An 18,419-nucleotide genomic window follows, 5' to 3' on the forward strand; every position below is an offset into this window, starting at 1 on the left:
AACTAAGTCCATTACTGTTTCTTGTGTGTATATGATTTCAGGGTTTACCATTTTGAATTAAATAACTAATTAAAGGGCTCATCCCTGGGAGTGACTTAATTCTCTCTCTCTAGCAGCCATCTGGTCCCTGTAGCTAAAGGGGTCAGAGCCCGAGATTTTCTTCAAAGCAATAGGCTTGAGAAGCAAAGGCATTGAGGAAGCCTGCAGCCCACTGTGGGCTGTAGTAAAATGTTGTAGATTACAAAAATCTTAAACTGGTTCATTCTGCACTACATATTTGGAGTTTTTTCCTAACTAAAAACTATGATATATTTTCTTCTAGGAAGAAATAAGGGAACTAAAGTAAATATCTGCTAGAGATTGGCGTTCAATCCGCTGGCAGTGTTCAAACTCTGTGTGAGGTTGGCTTCTCATCCCATTCTTCTTGGTCCTTGCCCTTCGCTCTAATGAATGCATCAAACACCACAACTTGTGCTTCTTCCCTCCAAGCTGCAGGACTCCCTTAAGAACAGCCGTTTATAATGTCGGCTATATTTAGAACCAGGGGAGCTGCACTTTGCAGTGACACTTGTTTTGTTTAGTGTGAAGAAAGAGCTTTGTTGTTCAGAACGGTTTAGCATTTAAGAATATGATCCTTTTTATTCTGTGCCGATTCTCATGGAGATTCCAAAGGACTTTAGGTAGTGCTTTTGGTTAGGTTTTCAGCAAATAAAATGCTGTTGGTTGGCAGTATAGATTTTTAAGATAATCTCAACCTTCACTAAACATTCATTATAGCTTCGTTTGGCTCCTTGTTAAAATTGCCAATCTGTATTTTTCAAGTAATGTGTGCTCGCCTGATAAAAATCACCTTCATGTAAATATTTCCTGTCTATATCTGTGATAGGGTTGTGCTCAAAATATCAGAGACTGTGTATTATATCTCAGTGCTGATCTATTCGTTATGTACCTATTCAGTTAAACACCTGTTGTGTTCTAGGACTAATAATTTAAATGTATACCTTTTAATTAAACTTATATTTAAATTCTTATGTATTTATTTTATGTGTATGAATTTTTTGTTTATATGATACTATGTGCACTGCATACATGTCTGGGACCCACAAAAGTCAAACGCTTTGACCTGGAGTTAGAGATGTTTGGGGACCAGCCTGTGGTCTCCAAACCTCAGTTCTCTGCAAGGGCAACAAGTATTCTTAACCACTAAGCCATCGTCTCTAGCCTGAAATATTGATGTTTTAAAAACTATGTATAGCTCTTATGTAATTTTTGAACAGTTGGTACTAATGAGGAATGGGGGAACAATGGTTATCAGCTAATTATAAAAGAATATGTAATAACATAGTATATATGCTTATATATAAAATATTAAGGGAAGATAGACATACTTTGTCAGTTTGTAAATTGCATATACTTTCCTTTCCTGGGATTCCTCATTACCTTTACTATCCTAACCTGCCTGGAAAGTAATATATGAGATGCCAAAAAACGTGAATACTTATTGCCAATCTTGTAGCAAAAGAGAAAGTTTGAAACCAGATGGAGGCTGCAGCTCAGCCATGAATTTCACACATCTGCAAAGTGTTCACTGCATTGCTTCTCAAGAGTCGAAGTGAATATACACAGCTAAATCTCCCCAGACAAGAACCAGACCTGTGCTTCCTGAGTTAAAGTAAACTCCATGTGGGAAATTGCAAGTCATGTTAATCAGAATGAAGGATGCTGTGCTCTCTGTGGGTGATAGAGAGCCCTTTGCAGAACAACTGTTATGTCTTCTTGAGGAATTAGCATCATTTAACTTGTTATCTTTATGTCTTTTTAGAAAGTGCAACAGTATACGTTAATAATTCAAGCCACAGACATGGAAGGCAATCCCACTTATGGCCTTTCAAACACAGCCACAGCCGTCATCACAGTGACAGATGTCAATGACAATCCTCCAGAGTTTACTGCCATGACCGTGAGTACAACCTGTCACTCAAAGAGCTTCAGCATTGTGATCTATTTGGAAGAAGTTTTGTTATGAATAATAAATGCATTAAATAAAAAATGAAACTTGCTTTGTCCTGATAGCGGAGTGGCCATTGACTCATGTTTCTATAGCATGGGCTTTAAAACTGGCATCTGAAGTCTGTAGATCCTGATCACCCCCAGTTATTGTCACAGAAGTTAAAATACTCCGCCTGGAACAAATACCTTGGTGCCGTGGTAACAGAATTCTCCCAGTGTTTCAGATGCCTGAAATCCATGCCTGATTTGTGCTGCTTTTCCAGCGAGTAATTACCTAGATCCCGAGTCAAGTTATTTCCTATGTATAAGTCTTTTCTCTGGACCTCACATTAATCACACTGATATTCACAAATGGATGCTAATTTTAATACTAATGAATCTGCAGCATAAATGTTAAAAAAAAAAAAAAAAAAAAACCATACTGGGTGGCTAAAAAAAATGTTTCAGCATCTTTTCTTTTTAGTCAGATATAAACTGGGTGATTACCAGCATTACCTATCTCCTTGTTTAGTGTAGATCATAAAACCTTAATGGGGCAGTAAAGTCAGGCCATTGTGGTCATCGGGCAGCTTGTCCTTCAGTGGGCCACATCTCAGACTGAGGTTTGTCTTTCTTGCAGTTCTATGGAGAAGTTCCTGAGAACAGGGTGGATGTCATTGTAGCCAACCTAACTGTCACTGACAAGGATCAGCCCCACACACCGGCCTGGAATGCTGCCTACAGAATCAGTGGTGGAGACCCTACGGGAAGGTTTGCCATCAGGACAGACCCCAACAGTAATGATGGGCTAGTCACAGTGGTAAAAGTAAGTGTCCTTTGGACCATAGACCTCAGACAGCTACCTAGTAGGCACCAGCCTGTGCCCTCTCCCATTACTTTGCTGTAGAATCTTGAGACCTTTTTTTCTTTTAAATACCAAGTCTGGGATTCCTGACTACTTAGTGCATTATGTGTTAATGTTTAATTTATGTGGAGACTGAGGACAACATAAATTCTCTCCCATTATCACAACAATTAAAATCAATTTGGACAGATTTACCATTCTGAAGACATGGTGTCCTCAGCAAAGTTAAGTGACTATAGCTGATACATTAGTGGCCTCTCACATCCTGAGGGGTTGGCCATTGGTTGATAGTTGGAGTGCTTGCCTAGTGTATACCAGGTTCTCAGTTCAGTCCCCATCAGGACAGTGGGAGGAGTAAGAGGGGAGAGGAGAGATGCAATGTTTATTCTCATGGAGTTTGGTCAGAGAGTAAACAAATGAAAAGACAAGGAAAAAATCACAAAGTAAAATGGAACAAGTAGGTGGGTGAGCCTATATTTTATAAATATTTTGTATATACATGGCTATTTTTAAATGCTATTTTTGTGTCTTTAAGAAACTAGTTTCCTAGTCTAGCTACGCATGGTGGATTATACCTTTAGTCCCAGCACTCAGGAGCCAGAAGCAGGTGGATCTCTGGAAGTTCTGGGCCAGCCTGGTGTACAGAGTGAGCTGTAGGACAGCCAGGGCTACACAGAGAAACCTCAACTCAAAAAAAAAAAAACAAAAAACAAAAAACAAAAAACAAAAAACAAAAAAACAAAAAAAAACAAGAAAGAAACAGAACAATATGGTAGCAGCAGGCCCAAAGAGAAAGGTCTTCAATAGTAGCAAGCACATAGTTGTAAAAGCCTTTCAGGTGAACATCCTCTTCCACCTAAAAACACTCGACCATGTGAACCCACCTGTGTGCCCTAGAGAGAAAGAGTCACAGAAAGTTCTTCTTTCTAGGAATTATGATCTGTGTCCACATGAGGGGAAAGAGATGGAGTCTGGAAATCTCCTGGACACAGGACAAATACAAAAGCATGGTGCCAGCCCAGAACTAAGTTTTCTGTGTTTGCATCTCAGCTCTGCCCACAAAGCTGTGTGGCCGTCCCTACTTCAGCCTCGGTGGAAAAAGGGCTTGAGTACAGCCTCCAAGTGTTTGTGTATTTGTGAGGGACTAATGAGGTTGATACATTGGATATAGGTCTCAAATTGCACAGACATCACTAACATAAGTAAATGCATAATGAGCATTTCAGCTTCAGCTTGTTACAGCCTTACCAGCTTCGTTCCTGTGTTTAAGCTGGGCATGCAGAATAAGAGAAAACTGCAGTGGATTTGATGATTTTGAGATCTCTTGGGTAGGATGCTGCTGTGTTTTGTGATAATTACATAGTTTTCTCGTGAGCTTCAGCTCTTAGTCACTCTTAAACTACCAAGAGTAACAACGGAACACCCTCTGACCTTCCCTGTTACTACCAAACACAATGGTTTTCCATTACTAAGTGACCAAGGGAAATTCAGAGTGAAATGACAGCAGGATTCAGTGGGACTATTGCAGTTAATATCCACATAAAGGGTTATTTGTACATTGCATTAATCATTTAGAGTGTTCTCGTGAGAGACTTTTAAAAACCTGCAAAATAATCAGAATTATCATGGAAGATAGCCAGATTGTTAGTTTGCTAGGTAAGCAGAAAAAAAAAAAAAAAGCTACCTATAAAACACTTGATTTAAGAGGCTCGAATGTAAACGTGCTCCACTCCACAGTATATATTTTAATTTATGAAAGATACTTTGTATTTATATTGAATGATTGGTTGGTTGCTTTGGAGATGGAGTGGTGTGAGTGCCAAGACACTTGTGTGGGGAGGACAACTTGTGAGAATCAGCTGTTTCTATCACGGTTCCCTGGTATGGAATTCAGGCCAGTCAGGCTTGGTGACAAGCTTGCCTGCCTGCTGAGCCATCTCACCAGCACAGAAAGACACTTAAACTGGATTAGGTTTTAGCCTCATTTTTAAAAATTGTATAGCATTTTCAATTATATAGTATTTTTAACTATATAGTAACTTTTTTTTCAATTCACTGCTGACTAGTGAAAGTTTTCTTACATAAAAGATAGTCTTTCCCCAATGTTTGAGATTATAAATCCTTGCATTCTCACCTGACCTCAGATTATTTACTAGTTTTGGTTTTCAGTGCTGATTTTAAAAAAAAAAAAATCAAGTTTCTACAGACATCTAAATAAATGACTCTATGGAACAATCATGCAAATTTGGAGAAACATAAATCTCTGTCAGGGTGTGTTCCAATGAGACAGTCCTGCATGCTTTCCAGAAATTACGGAAGAACTTTTTGCTAACTGAAGGGTAAAAGTTAATGTTTTGGAAACAAGACTCAGAGACAGATGAACAGCAGAATGAAATATTCTACAAAAATATGGTTTCCGTTTTTCTTTTTCAGCCAATTGACTTTGAAACGAATAGGATGTTTGTCCTTACTGTTGCTGCAGAAAACCAAGTGCCATTAGCTAAGGGGATTCAGCACCCACCTCAGTCGACAGCAACTGTGTCTGTGACGGTTATTGATGTCAATGAAAATCCTTATTTTGCCCCAAATCCTAAAATTATTCGCCAAGAGGAAGGCCTCCACGCAGGTACCATGCTGACCACGCTCACTGCTCAGGACCCTGATCGATATATGCAACAGAATATCAGGTAAGAAACACTACTGTAGTGTCAAGATTAGATTATGTTCTGTGCTCTGTGTGGAAATTATTAAATGTACCCTGTAAGAAATGTCCATTACAAATAAAAGTAAGTATTAGAAGTTATAATAATTTTATTTCTTACTTCTTAATTTTGAATATAATGTTTATTTACTCTAGGAATTTCATGCTAGATTCAGATGCACCCCTAGTCCCTCCCTACCACCTCCTTCCAGTTTCCTACTGTGTTTCCTTCTCACCTTCATGTACTTGTTGTATAACCACTGGGACCAATTTGCTCTATCTGTATTTGCATGGGTGTGTGGTCATGCACTGCAGCAGGAGTAGCCTACCTGGAGCTGCATTCCTAAAAAAAACTCATGATTGAACTCTAACATACCCACGACTTACAGAAATTACTTCATATATTTAGAGATTAAAAAAAATATTGTTCTACAAAAATAGGCTTCTTCAGTCCTCAGCATCCATAGAAAATGGAGACATATATGTTTTCTGAAGCAATTTAAAATTCTCTGGTGTATTTTCTTCGTAGGACATTCCTGACGTTATTAGCTTAAAAATACTAAGACTGCATCTATTTGTGTTAGTAGGAGGAAAAACTTCCTACCTCTCAGTCCTTTTCATTAAAAATATCAATTATTTAGCCTATACTTTTGTATCAAATATATAAAAAGTAACTCAAGGAAGCTTGAGGAAATTGCAAGCTCTCTCTTCTCCACACATCCAGCAAAAGGAGAACACATGCCGTACCAAAAACGAGCCAACAAATGATGTTCTCACTATGCTTGTGCAACAAACCTATAAGCTGTATATATATATGGACTTCCAGCCTCAGCAAAACCTAATTTATCCTGAGGTGGGACTGGGTGACTGTCAGGGTTTACTCCATTCAGCTGTTCTCTGTAGTAGATAAAGATAATTTTAAAAATTAATTCATAATTTGGTTTAAGTGCTTTCAGAATGGCTGCTAACAGATGACCACTCTGAACCCCAGTTCTCCATATGTGGGAATCAGGACAACTAAATGGCTAATTAATTGGTGCATTAAAATCCTGTAGACTTCACCTCTCAGAATAGACCATAGCATGCCCAATCTATGCGTTAGTTATCTGAGTTTTAAAACTTCAACTCACATCTTAAAAAGGAGTTCAAAGAAGAGAGTCTGCTCTTGAAGATGAAAGCCTCAGGGACTCTTTGAAGGACACAAGTCTGAGGCCCCGTTTGGGGGATCCTGGTAGGAATGGGATTTTATGGGGTCTCTCTGGTGAGGCTTTGTCTCTCCCATAAGGTGGTGAAGCACTAGGCATGGTTTGTGCTGCATACTTTAGCTTCTGATTCCCAAGGTTCAGATTTAGAGACTCTATCTGAGCCATATTGTCAGTACCTATGTTATGAATTGAAGTAGGCAAGAGCCTGGACTGAGATGAGCTAAATCTACCTCGGCTCACCGCAGTGAGACTGTATACCATGTCTTACCCCGACAGCTCTGCAGACTTTCCTGTGCTTTTGATTCACCGTGGCTGGGCATACCTCCCGAAATCACTTCCACAGACATACATTTCTACCTTAAAATTCTATGCTGGCCATCACCTACAGTCATGCAAATCAAGGAGGGCTTTGCCTCTTTGTAATTAAACCTGTAAAATTTACATAGGCTTTATTTGTTAAGTTTCTTATTAAAAAAATATTTGAGTCACTGCACTTTCATTTTGCAGATACACAAAGTTATCTGATCCTGCCAATTGGCTGAAAATAGATCCTCTGAATGGGCAGATCACAACGATTGCTGTGTTGGATAGAGAATCGCCTAATGTAAAAAACAACATCTATAATGCTACCTTCCTTGCTTCTGACAATGGTACGTAATTAAATAGGTCTGCTGGATTGTCCTGTGTGTTAAAGAGAGCCATGCCTTTTGTACTGATGTAGGAAATAAGACTTTCTGCAGCGATAAATTATATAGAAAGCAGACCTTTACTCTTTTCAGGCTCTAAAGTTTTGTTTTGTCTTGAAGTCCCAAATTTTTCTTCCCATTTCCCACTGGCTTTCTATAAGGAACTTCTCCGCCATCTCCAGGAAATACTCTGTGTGTACATATGACTTCTATAGTGGGCTGGCATTGAGGTCATGGGCCTCCCTGCTCTCTTGCCCTGACTGACAGACACTGATGCCCTGTGATCTACACATGAAGTCTGTCTTCAATGTACCCAGAATGTGGTTTTTTATATATTCTTCATGTGTTTCTCTGAACTTTTTCTCTGACAAATTCCTGTAATGTGCTAGAAAACAGATTTTTGTACATATACAGAAAGTGAACAGAGGGTTTTGAAACATACATTTTGACACTTTTTCTTTTCCAATGTGAATCTCTGCTGGGTCAGAGTTGGTTGAAATACGTAAGTATGTTCTGTTAAATTTTTGAAAATAAGGAGAACAAACATAAGTGCAAAATGAGAACTTTGCTGGCTCCCACATATGTCTAGCCTCAGGCTCTTCTACAGACCAGGCTGGCCACTGACTCAAGAGACCCATCCGCTTGCCTCTGCCTCCCAAGTGCACGGTTAGAAGGCGTGCGCGGCCACCCAACAGCCCGCTTCTTTCTGTGGGGTTTGTGATACAGTTCAACTCTTCTTCCTTTGTGTTATTTTTGTGAAATAAACATATAATGGTATTAATAGCTAACTTGTACTGCCTTGAATTACATAGAATTGTCCAAATAAAGCTTTTAAAGCAATACTCAGCATGAGCTAATATTCACAAAAATATTTCTGTCATTGTGAATAGTTTTTAAATAAAATCACAACCATATTTTTAAATATTTTTAGTGTGAGACTATGAATGTATTTGCTTGTTGAAAAAATGCAAACTTCAAATTGGTGGTCAAGATATCCAGTTTTAATACATTGTGGTGATGAGACCCACTTGCATGAACAACTATGAAAAAAATGTTTGTCCTCAGATGAGTGCAGTATTTTGTGTCCTTTCTAATATAAGACCTGTATTCAGCCTTTTAGTGTTAGACGTCGGCAGGATCAGCTTCTGCCACAGGGTTAGTAAAGCATCTAGCCATGCCTGCTGGAGAGTTCCTGGTTTTATGCAAAGTCCCCTTTCCTCCCTCTTCTGGAACTTAAAGTTTCATTGTGTAGAGATTCAAAGAGTCATGAAGTGACATGGCTGCATCTTGGCTTTGAGGTACAACCGGGCTTTGCACTTACCAAGATGGATTGCTTTTAATTGAAGGATTATTTGAGATGCGAGAAGTGAGACCTTTGGAGCCCCGAAGTTCCAAGGGTGGACTTGACTAATTCCAGTGTTGAAGAAGGATGGGCAAGCTCTTAGTCTCTGTGCCCTAGTTTCCTTGTTGATAAATGGCTTCACTGTTGCCTGCTTTGTAAAGTCATCCTGAGTTAGTCAAGTAATTTTAAAGTGATGGTAGATGTAAAGGTTCCTCAAGGTACCAAGCAGCATAGTGTCTATTTGGAGAGAAATAGAGCAAGAGTAGATCTCTGAGAGAGGAGAGAGAGCTGGGAGGAGCAGGGGGAGGGAAAACTGCTGTTGGGATTTAATGATTGTGAGAAGAATATAAATAAATAAATAAATAAATAAATAAATAAATAATAAAATTTTTTAAAGAAGAAGAAGAGTCAAACATTCTTCCCACCAATGCTCCTGCCCTCTGGTCCATTGCGTTCCTCATATTCTTTTCCCACCGCCTTCTCAGGACTGTGGACATGTACACCGGCCTAGTTTCATGACCTCCAGCTATGCCACTTAGCTATCTGGGATTGAGTATATGTAACTGTTTATAAAACGCATATAAATACAAATGATGTGAATATAGGTGCACATACATAAAACCTCTTAGGTTTATATATGGATATTGTAATACAACCAGACTAAAGGATCGCATGAGCTGGGAGAGATAACATCTTCAGGGCTGATGAGATCAGCTTTAAGGTCAGGCAGAACACTTATGTACAGTTTTGTATACTTTACAGTATGCAAAAGAGCCCAGACCTATGAGCAGTTTGCAGAGACTGGGGCCCCTCACATATTTAAACCTTCTTCGTAGAAATAGTAAGAATTAGTATACAAAGGGCCTTCCCATTCTTTCTTATATCTGTAGTTGGCTAATCAAAGAAACAGGTTTTATCCCTCCAGGGTATGTGTTCCCAGGACTCCTATGGTCTTCTATTGCTTGCCTGGAAATAGTTGCAATGGTTACAGCTGGATTTGAACTTTCAGAGCTCTCCTGCATACATTCACATGTCCTGTTTCTCCATCCAGAGGCTAGGCTTCATCACCTCACAAGCCCCTGTGCTTCTTTGATATTCTCCGCAGTTGCTAGAGGAGTAGGCTATCCGTGAGCACGTAGTGATGGGCAGCTAGAGCAGAGGAGGCGTGAGACCCATGCTCAGCTCCCAGAGGATGGCACCAGCAGCTCGGAGCCATCCATCCCAGGAGGGGAGGAAGACGTGAGCTTGCTCTGAAGACTATCCACTCAGCTACTGTGACAGTGAGCATTTTCCCATGAGATACAGTGATAGGGGCAAAAGGCTTCAAACATCACCACATTTGAGGTTCAGCCAAGAAACTATTGCCCTCAACTTTGACTTCTCTCTCCTTTTAGGAATCCCTCCTATGAGTGGAACAGGAACACTGCAAATCTATTTACTTGATATCAATGACAACGCCCCTCAGGTGTTACCTCAAGAGGCTGAGACTTGTGAAACTCCAGAACCCAATTCAATTAACATCACAGCACTTGATTATGACATAGACCCAAATGCCGGGCCGTTCGCATTTGATCTCCCCTTATCTCCAGTGACTATTAAAAGAAACTGGACCATCACCCGGCTTAACGGTAAGAGCAGGTTAATTATTTGGATGCATGTGTAGGGCAGTAGTTTTGAACCCTAGTATGGGAAATTAATTTTACGTACTTCATAATCTTCTCATAAAACATATATTAAATGTTATTTAAGGTGTAAGTGAGATATTAAAAACACTTAAAACCTAAAACAGCTTTTCATAATACAGCATAACTGTGATTTGTTTAATGGGTTACAGTTAGGAAATACATTCTGGAAAGTAGTAGAGTATTTTTTTTTCTTAACTCTTATTAGGTGTTGACTGTCAGACTTTTTCTCTTTTCTCCCTTTTCTGTGTAGGTGATTTTGCTCAGCTCAATTTAAAGATAAAATTTTTGGAAGCTGGTATCTATGAAGTTCCCATCATTATCACAGATTCAGGGAATCCTCCCAAGTCCAACATTTCCATCCTGCGTGTGAAAGTTTGCCAGTGTGACTCCAATGGAGACTGCACCGACGTAGACAGGATCGTGGGTGCAGGGCTTGGCACGGGTGCCATCATTGCTATCCTTCTTTGTATCATCATCCTGCTGAGTGAGTATTGGTCTCAGAGGGTGTGGTTCCTTCTACTTCTAGGATTCTCAGCAAGGAACCTTCACAAAATAACTGAGCAAGTCCTTTGGATGGCTGAGCATCATCCTGTCAATCATATGGGGGCAACCAGGCTCCCTTTAGCATACGAACCGCAGTGAGCATCAGCGAGTGCGCTGACGCATTTGCAGCAAGCCCCCATGTGTTCTCCTGTCCCCTCAGCCATTATCTGTGCTGATTGCTGGGGGTCACACAAAGCCCATTTCACAGAAAAGTGTTAAGCAGTCCTAAGTTTGAGCACTCACCTTATGACTTGAGTATGAATTTATGGCACATAGCTGATGATTTAAGAAAATAAGTGTATCGCTTTCCTTCGCTTCCCTGCATATAAAATGCAGTTAGCAACCTGCTCCAGTCATGCAAGGATCAAGATATTTGTTTCTGAGGGACTGCACAAAGCAGTGAGAGATTTTTACTCCACACAGAGCACATTTGATAATGGAAATGATTATACAGCTCAATAAATTGTCTGTCTTTAGCAGAAGTGCAGATTAAGGAATTTCTTCTTTTTAAGATACTTTGCAATCTTTGGTTCAGTGGAATGCAAAGAATTACCCACCAGAAAGTACTTTAGGAACCACTTCTGAGCATGCAGGTTAAAAGAATGGATTGCCCGGGCCGAGTGTTTTATTGTGGAATAGCAGCAGGACCAGTTTATTGTGTGATCACGCTATGCACCAATCACTTTCTTGAAAATGTTGGCCATTTCTTTTATGTTTTCTCCATTTACAAGTGTTCTGGTAATTTAGAATTCTGTCCCTTTATTCCAAGCAATTACTATAGAAGCCTGAGCATTTTTTACTTCCTGTGTGGAGACCGCTCTGACTATAATTTGAAACCTGCATGCTATACTAATAATCCACTTGCTAGATTTAGCCCTGAACAATGGCAAATGAGATCGTGTATCTGGCTTTTAAAGGAAGATATTTACTTTTACGGCCAATAATAAAAATGTGCTCAAATAGGAGTCATTAAATCTTTTTGTTTCAGGATATAAACTGATACCTTCAGATTTTAGACAGAATTTATTCCTAGATGTGTGCTCAGGCATGCCGTTCACTTTCAACCAGAATGTGCCATATACTCCAGCCTTATCAAGACAGACTTAGGGATGCTAGATTCAGCCATGACAAAGTGACACTGGCATTGTGGGGGAAAATGAATTGGCACTGATTTTAACATCAACTTGGGAGAATTTATGGTTGCAGACCTGGCACTGAGTGTGAAGGATGAAAGCCTAATATTATTTCAGTGCACAAACTAATCCCCATGCCTTCCTAGCAGTGAGGTAGGGAAGAAAATGCAGAATAGCATGACAGAGAAACACCAGCTTCTGGGAGTCAAAAAGCAACCAGGAATCCAATTACACACCCAGCTCTCATTTCCTGCCCTAAACATCTAAGCAAACACTTGTTCCCCAGAGGAAGTGCCTTTCTCTGAGAATTTGGGAGTATAAAAATGACTGACCAGTGCCACAGTTCAACTCAGTGCTGTTTTGTGTCTTTGGAGTTTATGAAGCATTCTGTCAGGGTATCGATCCTCTAACAAGCCAAGATAAAGATAGAAGCCATATAGTCACTTCTGTAGACCATGCCTCATGGGACAAAGGAGTTTATTCAGCATGTCCATGGGGCCCTGTAGACTAGAGTCCAGGTCTTCACTCTGTGCTCTGGCAGAGGACTGCTAAGGCCCATACTTGGTACTAGAGTGAATTATGTATCATGGTCCTTTCGTGTGCTTAAATCGGGAATGCAGAAGTTTGAGGTTCTGTAAGTCTGGCTTTCAGAATAAATAGCAGTGTGAATTTCTCCCCATCCCCTATCCAGTCCTTGTTCTCATGTTTGTGGTATGGATGAAACGCCGGGATAAAGAACGCCAAGCCAAGCAGCTTTTAATTGACCCAGAAGATGACGTAAGAGATAATATATTGAAATATGATGAAGAAGGCGGAGGAGAAGAAGACCAGGTGAGTGGTGTTTTAAATCTTTAAGATTATGTATTATGAAAACTGCCACATTTTCTGTCATTTATCATATCATATTATTAACCAGTTGATATATTCTTCCCATAAAGTCACACATTTTTGACTGTTCCCAAAATACCAGTTATAGTTGTATTTACAGTATATTTATAATATATGTTATATTAACACCATTGATTCAGGAACTTGAATTCATACAACTTGAACCTATTTCACTTAAATTTGTATTTGTTTACTTTGGCCTTTTATTGTCCCACTGGATAATTAAAATATAAGTACAATTAATTCTTATATTGGGCTCTAGATATGCAAAGTTGGTATAAAAAGCACTGCTTATTTTGCAAATGCTTCCTAGGCAAATTTAATATTCTAGGCATGATTTAAATCTATGGTGTCATAAAACGGGGCAGAGCCAGCAAATATGTGACCCTAAGCGTCTTAACATCACGGAGAAAAGCTAGCATTTAGAGACCACAGCTACTCCATTTATTGTTCTATGGTATCTGTCTTGGTGCCTGGCTTACAGTAGTTGCTCAGTGGGTGACAGAATTCTCTTCTTGCTATTAAATGTTTGCTTCTCTGTGCCATGTACATACAAAGCTGTATGTACCGAGAGTGAGAATAAGCAATCATGAAAAACATAGGCTGCCTTGCTCAGAATCAAACTAGACGTCCTAAGAACAATCTAAGAGTTCCATATTGCATGCCAGGCGTTGGCCACAGACATTAAATATCTTTATAAAATCTTTGGAAGCTTCCATCCCTACGAGAACATCCCCACTTTTGACAACTGCAAGAATAAGCTCCACACAGATTCCAGGTAGTTGTCTACTTTGGTCACAGGATTTGAATCTGTATCTGTCTGGTGTCACAGCCTACATTCAACCATCCATACATGTATTTCATCTTGAAATGATGAGTATAAGGAAGTATTCCCAAGAAGTCACAACAGGTATATCGTCAATACATGTGATGCTATGGTTACACCATTTCTGCTTCTGAAACAAATGACAGAACCTGAAAAGAACCTGGCATTCTTGGGGTTTTGGTCATCTTTCTGCCTTGAGTGCATTTGGTAGTGGACTAATCAGTATAAGTTACACACACACACACACACACACACACACACACACACACACACACACACACTTCCCAGCACCTGTTTAAGATAAGAACTGGTGTATTTCTTTCGTTTAGCAGAGCACATTCATACCTGGTCTCCATCTTTGACATTCCTCATTCACATTTGTGAAGCCATGTGGATTGCTGTGAACCCCTAACTGCAGGTTCTGTTCTTGATTTAGGAAGTCTGAACTCTCATTTAGGAAAAAGGCTTGTTTAAAATGTCCTGAAACTTGACTCAAGTGTGTAAAGCTGTTTTGAATACTGACTAATTACAGAGGCTCTGTAAATATACCCAAGGGTTTCTCACTTGTATAAATGTATTTAGGTTTTAAAATTTACATGTGGCTTAATTCTTAATTAATCTACCTTTTCACTTACTGATTACATCTAGCTTTCATTGTTGCGCTTTTCATCTCATGGCTTCTCATTGTGTGTGTATATTGGGAGTTATGTGTGTATATATGATGCATGTGTGGGTGCAGTTGTGTGTACCCTTATGTACACATGAGAGAGGCCAGAGAGGAGGATGTCAAAAAAGTTCTCTGTTGTTCTCTGTTATATTGCTTTGAGACAGGATCTCTCGTTGGACCAAAGCCCTGTTTCAAGGAGGGCTGCCTAGCCGGTGAGCTTCCTGGAGTCCCTGGCCCCAGTGCAGAAGTTCTATGTCTGGCTTTTTATGTTGAGTGCCCAACATTTGAACTTGGGTCCTCGTACTTGTATAGCAAGTGCTCTTAACAACTGAGCCATCTCTCCAGCCTCTGTTTATCACTTTGGAAGTGTCAACATAAAACCACCTCACAAAGCTTAAGTAGAAAATTAATAATAGTAAATGATAGTTGTTTCATAAAATCGGAGGTTCAGGGGCAGGATCTAATATTCCCAGCATTGTAGCACTTAAACCAGGAGCTCGGAGTCAGCTGTCTGAATCTGTTCTCCCATTTATATAAATTCCTTCAAGAAGTTACTTCAGGTTCTCTCGTGGTTCACTTAGGAAAGATCTCTTCTTTACTTGGCTTTATCTGTTTAGGCTGATGTTTGAGATCCAATAGTAAAACCTGCCTGCTGGTGAGGAGGGACTGAAGAAGACACAGCAGAAGTACCTAGCCTCTGGGAATCTAAAACTCTAAGACCCAATTCCTGATTGAGCCAAGTCCAAGTTACTGCCAGAGTCACTTAGGCAAACAGTTGTCCCCAAGGAGAAGTGTCATTCACCATGGACTTGGGAGTAGGATGATGGCTGACATATCTAAATAAAACCTAAATAAGTCATAAGGCATTCTGTAAAGACTCGAACATATCACCATAAACATATCTTTAGTTTCCGCCTTTTGTGAACTCTGGAGTTCCTTGGCTCTCACAAACTTGTGGCTGTGAATATCTTGTTTTCAATCCACTTCCCCACTATCCTAAGAACTTTTCTGGAACTTCCTCTGCTTTGTGCTCTGTGAGTGATTTCCTTATTTCATACATCTCTTAACTGTGGTGTCTCGGAAGATACTTGGTTCTTTGGTTGCATTTTAGTTTCTGTGAACAACCTTTAGATGTCCCTGGTCTTTCTGTTGCAGGTTCCCAGTGTGGTTCTAATTGATAATGTTTTAACTTAATAACAAAATAAAATCTTGGTATAGAAATGGACAGAGGGCTCTTTCTGCACTAGCTCTGTTTTTTTTTTTTGTTTGTTTGTTTGTTTGTTTGTTTTTATTCACTTGACTCTCTGCATCTTTAAGGTTGCTACGTTTGCCTTGCAAGAGCTTTCTAACAGGCATCTTGTCTCTCCTTTAACATCTTCACCCATGTTTTAACAGTTGTTAGTCTAAATTTTTTCTTTACTCCCAATTCAACAGTACTGCATGCTTTGTTTGTTGAACCTTTTGTATTCTAAGTAGAGGCCCATAGGAAGGCCTTGGTGGTAGGAACAAGCCCCTTCAGCCTGCAAATCCTCTCATGGCCACTGATGTCTCCCTCCAAGGTCAACTGATTTGTCCTGATGCCTTTATTTCATGGTGATCTCTTTTTATCATCCTCTTACGTGGGGAGTGGGAGATAAAAGAGTCTATGGGTGGTCTGTGGTAGAGGCTTGCCTCTTCCTGCTCTCCTGGAGTCAGACTTCACTTTGTTCTCAGCATATGGCTTCTAAGGCTGTGACCTGTTCACTTAGCTGACTTATTCTTGAAGTTAGAATGTGAATACTAGTCTCAAACTTTTGAGTATCCCGTGGAGAAGAAGAGGTTCCCTACAGACTTAAGAGTGTACCTACCCCCATATCAATGCATACACATCCTAGAAACCCCTTTTCTGCCTCCACCAAGCCAAATGATGGCCACAAAAAAAAAAAAAAATCCAGCAGACTTTTATAAATCACTGTTATGATAAACTAACCTTATTTATTATTATTACCTTTAATGCAAACAAACAGCATTATTAGATACTGTCTGTGTCTGTAATTTGTTGCTCACTGTTGGACCTGTAAGACCCACCCATGTAGTGTAAAAGTGGTTCATTCTACGATTGGTGCACAGTGTTCAGTGCTAAAAAAAAAACCACTGTGTGTTATTATCCACTCTGCTTCACTGGAAATTGTAAATGTTTGCAGGTTTGTTTGTTTGTTTGTTTGTTTGTTTGTTTGTTTGTTTGACACAGGGTCTCATATGTAATGCCGGCTGACTTGAAATTCTCTGTGTAGACCAGGCTGGCCTCAAATTCACAGTTCTGAGTTCTGTGATTAAAGGTATGTACCACCATACCTGGCCTCCATTTTAGTATTCTGACTAAACCGTCAGTGAACATTCTTAGGCATGTGTTAGGCATATCCTCTGTGTCCACGTGTGGCGTGAGCACAGTCATTCATTTTCCTGATTTGACTGTGCATGGCTGTCCCATTTACACCTCACATCCCACAGTATGGATGCTAGTTGCCCAATATCCTCCATCTCTTTAGCTTCTTGACTTCTTTAGTCTTGAACCTCAGCCCTTTGGTACAATAGGTCTTGTTATGATTTAGTTGGGATATCCCTGCTGGATTCCCGACCACTTGTATCTTCATTTATGGAGCTTTGATTCAACTTTCCTTCATTTCTATAATGTTGACTTCTCCTTATTGAGCTGACAGACCGTTACACATGATAGATAGGAGCTTTTTGTCAGATAAGTACATTGAGATCTCATCTCATAGCCTGCTCTCTAGATTCTCCTAATGATGTCTTATGATGAACAGACATTTTACTTTAACAGTAGCCAGTCTGTCATTGCTCCTATCGTGGTTAAGCTCTTATATTCCATTTAGAAGACCATATCTGTCATGATAATGAACCCTACACCCACAAACAGCTTGTATGACTTTATAGACCTTTCTCGTTTGACCTGTCATATTTGCGAGCGGTACATAAGATTTTGTCAATCACACTTATGACCCATCTATGCTTGATTTTCTATGGAGTATAAGATGTGGATTAGGATGTTCTGTCTTCATCCTCTGTTAACTTAAATAAAAAAGAATCATAGTTTGTAGTAGGTGTATGTATATGTGTAGTTCTGTGGTTTGGTGCCCCACTATTTTCTGTTGTTCATTCTGTTTGTCATCATTACATTACCATGTGGCTTAAATTACTGTGGCTTTCTAATGCCTTGCTATATGATAAAATCCAAACACGTGTCTACATGTATTTATTAGGGGGAAGGGAGTCATGCAAATGCCATGGCCTACGGGTCATGTGAAGGTCTTAGGACAACAAGCAGGAGGCAGCTCTCTCCACGTGGAACTCTGGGATCAAACTCAGGCCATCGGGTTCATTGGCAAGCACCTTTACCCACTGAGCCATCTTGCCAGCCCTCTTTCAAAATATTTTTGATGGATTCTTTTGATCTTTGTCTCTGTCCTTAAGAAAACCAGGAATACTTTATGACCATGTATTTTTATTCATCTTGTATTTAATGCAAATCCTTCCTTTTCTAACCAGATGCTCTTTCTTTACATCTGGAAGCCATGCTCAGTTTCTGAGAAGCCTGGCGTTGTTGAAATATAGCATTTTATCTTTTCTACAACTCTACCATGATCCTTGTCAGGAATTCTTTTCTTTAGAGCATAGAATGAGCATTAGAGTAGAAGTCTGGAGCTGGGGCCTTGATAAATCTGGACAATTGTTAATTGTTTTTCAACATAATAAGTATCATTTTAAGGAGCCTGTATGTCGCTGGAGGTGTGACCTGGGACTGCTTCTCTGTAAGTAGACAAGGCTTGTGATACTTAGGTATAAATCTGTTATGTTTGATGTCACAGACAGGTAGTCTCAAAGACCCCTT

The 18,419-nt window shown here is 39.8% G+C and overlaps 1 protein-coding gene across 1 annotated transcript in view; it reads left to right on the top strand.

Moving 5' to 3' along the window:
* The window catches only part of Cdh2 (cadherin 2), a 216,583-nt gene that overhangs the window by 174,886 nt on the left and 23,278 nt on the right, over window positions 1-18,419 (top strand). Inside the window, exons 8-14 of the mRNA XM_076912954.1 lie at window positions 1,823-1,960; window positions 2,630-2,815; window positions 5,288-5,541; window positions 7,268-7,410; window positions 10,183-10,416; window positions 10,724-10,957; window positions 12,841-12,980. Coding sequence (XP_076769069.1) covers window positions 1,823-1,960; window positions 2,630-2,815; window positions 5,288-5,541; window positions 7,268-7,410; window positions 10,183-10,416; window positions 10,724-10,957; window positions 12,841-12,980 — 1,329 coding nt within the window. The remainder of the gene's footprint in view (window positions 1-1,822; window positions 1,961-2,629; window positions 2,816-5,287; window positions 5,542-7,267; window positions 7,411-10,182; window positions 10,417-10,723; window positions 10,958-12,840; window positions 12,981-18,419) is intronic.

This window comes from Arvicanthis niloticus, chromosome 14 (genome assembly GCF_011762505.2).
Source record: "Arvicanthis niloticus isolate mArvNil1 chromosome 14, mArvNil1.pat.X, whole genome shotgun sequence".
In the NCBI taxonomy this organism is placed as follows: Eukaryota; Metazoa; Chordata; class Mammalia; order Rodentia; family Muridae; genus Arvicanthis; species Arvicanthis niloticus.